Genomic DNA, 7,742 nt, shown 5'->3' on the forward strand with positions numbered 1-7,742 from the left:
AAGGTCGGTACCGGTCCCGGTCACCGAAGAGGCGGGTAACTAATGAAAGACATTATGAATCATATGGAGAGAGGAGGCAGTTGCAACGGGGCTCGTTGAGGAGTTTGAGTCCTCGTCGCGATACGAGGAGTAATAGAAGGAGTAGTTCAAGTGAGAGGAGAGAGTATGTTTTACGAGATCATTTGTTGAAATCAAGGAAACCACCACATGAGGAGGGGTTTATGCGTAGAGGCACTCCTTTGAATGATTACCGACGGGAGAAATATTCAGTGGCTCAGCCTAGTTTGAAGTATAATGGTAGTGGTGGTGGTTCTTCGGGTGTGAGTGGACGTGGTATGTTTGTTGATGGTGTTACTCGGACTTACAATGGATTACCATCGAATGAAATGGGCGGTTTGAATTCACACGGTCGAAACTTTTTGTCATCGTCATCATCGGGGAACTTTCACAAGGGTGATGATGATCTTCGTTACAGAAACCGCTTGAATGCAACAAGAGACGAAAAATCAGTGTTTTCTTCGAGGAATGTTGCGTATCCTACCATTGGAATGTCTCAGTCCAAGGCTTTACAAATCCCGTCATCAGCATATCAAAAGGATGAATACAATGGGGCTCGAACTATGGACTCTGCAAGATACCAAAACAATGTGTCCTACTCGCAGGGTTCATATAGTGGGGAGAATCGAGATTATGCAACTGTGAGGAGGGAGAAGGATTATCCGGGTTATCACTCTGATGAAGTATTCAGAAAAATGCAACCAAGTACTCAAGAAGACTGTGTACCATCCAGGAAACATTCTGTGGATCTGGTTGAAAACACATTTTATGATACAAAAGGCTCTCATGGAAGACCGGCGGATGGCAGTATGAGGGACAACCAGTCTTTGCAAGAAGAACCAGTCTCAAGCTACCCTAACATGAATAGAAAGCTAGCTAGAGTGCGGGAGGCGGAACCATTGAGTACTGGGAGTAAATATCTTGAGTTTGGAGCAAGAGTATCTGGGAAACATGGAAATTCTCAACCCATGCGAGGTCATGGTTTAGGAGTGGAAGCAGGTCATGCATTTTACAAAGAAAGATTGATTAGTCCACCAAGACCCGAACATGATCCAGATATGTATCGACTCGATGCGAGTCCTCCACAAAGGTCGAGGGTAGAGGAGGTGGACAAATATGATCAATTTGCAGGGGTGCAGAAAAGGAAGTATAGTAAGGATGAGGAGAGGAGTATACATGAGGTAGGGGACGTGGACAAATATGATCCATTGACAAGGGTGCAGAAAAGGAACTATGGTAAGGATGAGGAGAGTATGCATGAGGTCGAGGAAGTGGACAAATATGATCCGTTGGTAAGGGTGCAGAAGAGGAAGTGTAGTAAGGACGGGGAGAGGAGTATACATGAGGTAGAGGAAGTGAACAAATATTATCCGTTGGTAAGGATGCAAAAAGGAAGTGTAGTAAAGACGAGGAGAGGAGTGTACATGAGGGAGAGGACGTGGACAAATATGATCCATTGGTAAGGGTGCAGAAAAGGAGGTATTGTAAGGAAGAGGAGATGACTATACATGAGGTAGAGGGTGCAGACAAGTATGACCCATCGGTAAGGGTGCAGAAAAGGAACTATAGTACGGATGAGGAGATGAATATACATGGTCTTAGAATCACTGTCCCAAGCTGTGGGAATAGCTCTAGGCAGGTGCAAGATTTAAGTAATGTTGACGAACAGTCGGCAGGAGAAGATGTTAATGCTTTGCCATCTTGTGAAAAGTCAAAGCCACCTCGTAAAAAATCAGCATTCTCTCGCCTCCAGTATAAGAAAGTTAGAGTTTCTGCCACTCAACGTCTATCTTTAAATGGGCAAGGGTGTGCAACTAAGCACAGTATCTTGAATGGTGGAAGGCCGAGCATTAAAAAACGGTTGACACTAGTTCCTCTAAATGTGCAAGGTCCAAACCTTTTAGAGAGAAGACAAGATCTTCATAAATCCAACAAATCTCAGAAAAGAAGCTTAAAAGATCGGCTTAGCATAGTGCATGAAGATACTGCCGGTGCTTCAGAAGGCAAGGCGTTACCTGTAAAAGCTGACCCACCTGAAAAGTCGGAGGAGTTTAAGCATCTGGTACATAGAGCTTTCCTTCGATATTCTAAGCAGTTGAATGAAACCCCGGCTCAACGAAGAAGATACAAGGAGCAAGGAGAGCCTGGTAGTCTTCTGTGCAACGTATGTGGCAGGTCTGTTTTCTATCTCACAATGACTTTGAAAGTGGATAACCTTTTAATAGCTATTGATTCTCAAGTTTCTTTATCCTATTCACAATATTTTGTTCAAGAGAGTACCAGTAGCTACCCGTTTTAAGAATTTAAGGATCTTGTAAGATTTTGTTTGATACTTTTTCTCTGGATACCATGAATTTGGAAAGACTAGTATTGCTTGAGTGATTAGTTTTGGATAACTTTTGAGGTGGGAGTGTGGGACAAACAAGACATAGCGTCCTTTTCTATCCAAAGAAATGAGGATAATATTGGGGACGTTGAATTAACAAATTTGTGTAAAAGAGTTTTGTGTATATTGGAAGTCAGTCTTACAAGGAAAGCTAAGGTTGGAGAGTGTTTTATAGTTATCTATATTATTCGACTACTGTTATCATCAACTGGTCATACCATTTAGTGTTTGGTGGATTTAATCAAAGACATTGTCACTGGAAGGAACAGTGTGGAAGTTGGAAAAACCATATGGTGCAAATATATCCTATGGTTACGGGAGATGGATAAGAATGGATATTAAGCACGGTTTACCCAAGGTTGACCTTATGTGGATGAGGAGGTGTGGGCTGTCTGGTCGGGAAGGCGTAAACGCGTGATGATTTTTTTCCTATCATGGATTCCTGGGGAAAGTTGTATACTATGGTGTATTATTGTCTTTTAGGGGCTTTAATTTACAGACAGACATCTTTAATTGGAATGGAACGTTATGTCGTAAGTTACACTGACATGGACACTTGTGTCCATATCCGACACGAATACGAAGTGTCTGACATGGTGAAATGTCAAAAGTTGAGGTATATCACATACAATGTGATTATATCGCATATAATCCGTGTGTGGCCGACCGACACGGATTATATTATATTTAAAATTCGGCGTCTCCATGTAACATAGGTTATGACTTAATATTTAGGACACTACAATTTGTTAACAAGGACCTATGGCACCATATACTTCCTTTCAATTATTCATATTATAATCGCAACTTATTAGGATTAGAATCGTGAAACACCTTTAAACATTCGGGAAAATGTCGTCTGAAGTTCTATACTAAACATGTCAATTCTATTTTAGGTCTTTAATTTTGATGGAAGATGCTGTATTGATGTCTTTTGGGTGCTTTAATGCCGATCAATGTGCTATTTATTCTGGACTGGTAGTAGATTTACACCTGTCAATTACTTAATCATTGCTTGTTGTAGCAGATCCTGCACCATGATTATGATCGTTATTTGCATTGAACCTTCATTTCGTGATGTAGGTTGAAACTTGAAAGAATCATATATACTTTTCCATAAGTTTATCATTTTTTCATATTTTCCTTATTTATTAGCCTCTCAATACTCTCCAGATCTACATACTCTTACCCCAATTGCATTGTCAAATATTTTCCCTTTCTCTCAATATTCTCTCTCTTCAGCCAGATGGTGAAAAGAAGAAAAAAAAAAAATCTTTATTGCAATTTACAACTCTCTTAAGTGTTTTAGAATGATGGCGTTGTTCAGAAGAAGAAGAGAAGAGTTTCTCTCCTCTATAAACATAGTTTTTGAATAGATGAAACGGAAGATTATGAAGAAGAAGAGAAGAGTTTCTCTTCTCTATAAACATAGTTTTTGAATAGATGAAACGGCTCCTCCAAAATAAACTATTGATGCGGCAGAGATCAATATTGAAGGAAGAGTTTGTCCTGAAAAAAAGGAGGGGAGCATAATACAAATTTGTCATTTGTACTTTCATCACCCCATATAGGTTCAAACAGTACTTATGATTTCCTACAGAGTTCACTATATACTTCTGTGCCAGATTAGTTACGACCTACGACCAGTTTTGTTGTAAAACAATTTTATTGTGTAGTATTTTAACGGATGTGAGTTACTTAGATTGTGGTCTTCTTCTGTGCAATTGGTTTAGGTAGATCTGAAGCTCCACTTTTGATGTTTAGTGACCTTGGAGTTACTTTGGTTTCTTGATTTCTTGTTGACAGTACTAAGCTATGTTTATTTCTAGTCCTTACCTTAATTAGTTGCATGTCCGAGAGGAGTGCTTTTTTTGTGGTGTTTCAGAGAGGAGTTTCATTCTTATTTTTGTCTTTTGTTGTTGTTGGGTGTTTGTTTTCTTTAATGCTTTTGTTCTCTCTATGTGCTTAACGTTTCCTACTTTACCTGATTGTACAGCCCAAATCAGTTTGTGGACACACGCAGCTTAGTATCACATGCCTTCTCATCATTTAAGGTTGGGCTGAGAGCAGATCATTTGGGTCTCCATCAAGCACTTTGTGTTTTAATGGGATGGAATAGTGTCGTGGTCCCTGGCAATACCTGGGTCCACCAGGGGTTACCAATTGAGGAAGCTTTAGCTGTGAAGGAGGACCTTATTGTCTGGCCTCCAGTTGTCATCGTCCATAATAGTTCCATTGGAAGCAAGAGTCCAGATGATCGGAAGCTTGTGAGTGTTGAAGAAATGCAAACTATACTAAGAGGTATGTAAGTTTCAGTTGGACTTTCATTTGTCACTGCTTGATCTTTCAGAAATTTTATTCAGGACCAAAAAAAAGAAAAATAGTTCCGTGTCTATTCTCTCTGCTCAAATTTTAAATTTGCATTCTAGTTGACAGTTCGCATCTAGGGATTTTTGGTCGGACATTGACCTCATGTAGTGATTTTAACTGTTCCATCTTTTTGAGGCTTTTTTGGTCTTCTCTAGTCTTCCTGCCAATGGCATTCTCTCCTTTTCTTTGCAGACATAGGATTTAGTTTGGAAACAACTAAGGTGTGCCGTGGGAAGCCTGCCAATCATAGTATTATGGTGGTGAAGTTCATGCCCACCTTCTCTGGGTTGCAAGAAGCAGAGAGGCTTCATAAGTATTATGCTGACAAGAAGCGCGGGAGGGAAGAGTTCCAACAGATCAGTTCTAACAAATGTAACATTGGCGAGGAATCTAGAGAGGTTCAAGTGGACAAACTGGAATTTGTTCTATACGGGTACTTGGGAATTTCTGAGGACTTGGATAAACTTGAGTTTGAGACTAAGAAGAGATCTGTGGTGAAGAGCAAGAAGGATATTCAGACAATTGCAGATGCGCCTGTCGAAACTGACTAGATGAGTAGATGGGACACTTTTGCATTGCATGTACCTAGGTAAAGATTGCAAAAGTAAAAAGTGGGAGGGTAAGGTACTTGGAAAGATGAAAGCAAAATTTGGTGGATATGAAGTTTAAGATGAGATCGCCTACAGAAGGACAATCCATGTTTTTTAAATGCTTGACCTCAGATTATTTAGTAAATACACTTGAGTGCCAGAATTTAAATTCATGGAGGGGCATTAAGAGTTGGAGGGGTTGCAACCCAAAGTCCTTGGTGTAGGTGGTCTATTATCTCAAACTTTGCCATGGAGTTTGCAATCATCATTTCAAGACCTTTTATGCCACTTCTGTGGGAAATATTTCCCACATTTTACTCTGCAGTCTTTAGTTATGGCATGCCTGGCATTTAACAGTAAGTAAAAGCTGATATCGGGAGCTCCCATTTGTCGATCAGTGATTTTTCATTTTTGTGCTGATCAAACTTGGGGTTTAGTGGCCAAAGTTTTGGTCCTAAGGATCCAGTTTTGAATTTTATTTGCTAATGGAGTAACAATGAACTTGTAAATTTTTGCCATTATTGTTGTTTGTTTTATAGTGATCAGCTTTAACCTTATATGGTTTAACAAATGCTAAAGAAGCTGCCTGATTTAGCACGTAGTACCTTTTTACGGGAAGACTTTTCTGGAAATTTATGCCATATAGAAGTCCACAAAGATATGAAATGTTCTGTTTTAGGATCTACTAAAATGTTATATTTCAGAGGTGTATCACTGTGTTCCTTGGTGTTTTTTGTGAGTGCAAATTTGTTGCACACATTTTGGGAGTGTATATGGTAGTCCATGTAACCCACACATGATTCATCTCATATGGCTTGACGGCCTTCTCCTTTTCTGGTCCTTTTGGTAAGAGTGAGCATAGCAGCTCGTATGTGTGGAAAACTTGTTGAATAGCTTGCAAAGTTGTATGATAAATGGGAGTTAAAAGTTTAGGGTTTTGCAGGTTGAAAGAACAAATTCTTCCAAGAATTCTTTGCCAACATCTGTACTAACATCATATGAACTGTTACTGCATACTTGCATAGTGCTCTTTTGATCTTGTGGATAAGTAATTAAACTCTGAATGTCCTGTATGTGCAGGAGGAAGTTTTTCAATGATGATTCTCAGTTCTTTCTATTAGGTTATAGTTGTAGAGATATATCATTAGGTCACAGTAGATTTGGCTGTGTTGTGGTAATCTTTCATTTTATACCTGCGGAGGGATTGAACAGTAAACATCATTGTGAATAATTTCACAGCTTTTGCTACACTAGGTTCGAACATGTGAACCCAAATCTTTGTTAGGATTGTGTTCGTGGATTTATAACCCCGACTTGCGTCAGGTGCTCCTGTCTGGAATTAAGAAAAATAGTTATCGCCATCATCTGCATCTTTAGTAATCAAGAGATCTTTAGTAATCAAGAGTTCGATACAATGATATCTGACATTAAGTACGCTAGGCACTGATGCACACTATACATAAGTTGAAAGTTCCGAGTAAAACTGAAAACAGTATAGTTTACTTTGTGTTATGAAGGTACGCTCAAGGAGACATGACATTAGTTTTGCTGGAGGGATTAATTTTTCTTGGTAAACGTTTGGATGGGAGTCCGGGTGGTTGTCCAAATGTGGGTTTGCATGCCTTAGTACCTCCTCGAGACTTCGACGCGAGTTGACCTGCACAGCTGAAAATGTGATCTTAGTTTGGCATTATGCAAGTTAAATATCTCAAAGTGGGAGTGCTCACGTGAATTTTAGTAGGTCTTGACTTTATTTTGTTAAGAGAGTCTGGATGAGAACACTACTGTGGATGAGAGAACACCACTGTTTCGTTTCGTGTAGTCCGGATGAGAACACTACTGTTTCGTATCTCTCTCTCTATATGTGTGCAATGCGAAATGCTTTGTTTCGCGTCTCTTTTTATACAGGCTTTAAAAGAACTCAAATATCCTAAATATCGGCAGTGGGAAGGTCTGAGGAACTTGATATATGCAAGTATGTCTGAGGAAAATTATAATACTGCTGAAACTTTTAGGGTTGAGCTTGAGAGGCTTATAGAACATGAAGAGAGTTTCTGGTAGCAAAAAACTTGTTTCAACTGTTAAAGAAGGTGGTAGAAATATCAAATTCTTCTACCTCTCGATTGTGTTTAGAAGAAGGAAAAATCATATTACCAGAATCATAGATGACTCTGGTGATTGGATGGAAGACAGAAAAGATATTGGAAATACTATAAACTCATACTTCACAAAACTGTTCAATACAGACAATCCTATACCTGATCCCATCATTTTAAACCTTTTCAAACCTATTGTAACTCAAAATGAGAATTCTCTACTCACTAGAATACCAACTACTT

At 39.3% G+C, this 7,742-nt stretch overlaps 1 protein-coding gene across 1 annotated transcript; it reads left to right on the forward strand.

Annotated features, from left to right (window-relative positions):
• Nucleotides 1-1,555: 1,555 nt before the first annotated feature.
• On the forward strand, nt 1,556-5,941 carry LOC147482788 (uncharacterized). Its single transcript, XM_086576683.1, has 3 exons — nt 1,556-2,232; nt 4,440-4,744; nt 5,006-5,941. Exons 1-3 carry the CDS (start codon nt 1,556-1,558, stop codon nt 5,362-5,364), a joined length of 1,341 nt encoding a protein of 446 aa, XP_086432809.1. The 3' UTR covers nt 5,365-5,941.
• Nucleotides 5,942-7,742: the final 1,801 nt, after the last annotated feature.

This window comes from Coptis chinensis, chromosome 8, assembly GCF_015680905.1.
Source record: "Coptis chinensis isolate HL-2020 chromosome 8, ASM1568090v1, whole genome shotgun sequence".
In the NCBI taxonomy this organism is placed as follows: domain Eukaryota; kingdom Viridiplantae; phylum Streptophyta; class Magnoliopsida; order Ranunculales; family Ranunculaceae; genus Coptis; species Coptis chinensis.

Bases quoted from the DNA above. Each gene is read 5' to 3' on its own strand.
- LOC147482788 (XM_086576683.1), top strand. From the start codon at position 1,556: ATGACTATACATGAGGTAGAGGGTGCAGACAAGTATGACCCATCGGTA. The intron at 2,233-4,439 runs GTCTGTTTTCTA...CTGATTGTACAG, and splicing joins CTGTGCAACGTATGTGGCAG to CCCAAATCAGTTTGTGGACA. The intron at 4,745-5,005 runs GTATGTAAGTTT...TTTTCTTTGCAG, and splicing joins AATGCAAACTATACTAAGAG to ACATAGGATTTAGTTTGGAA.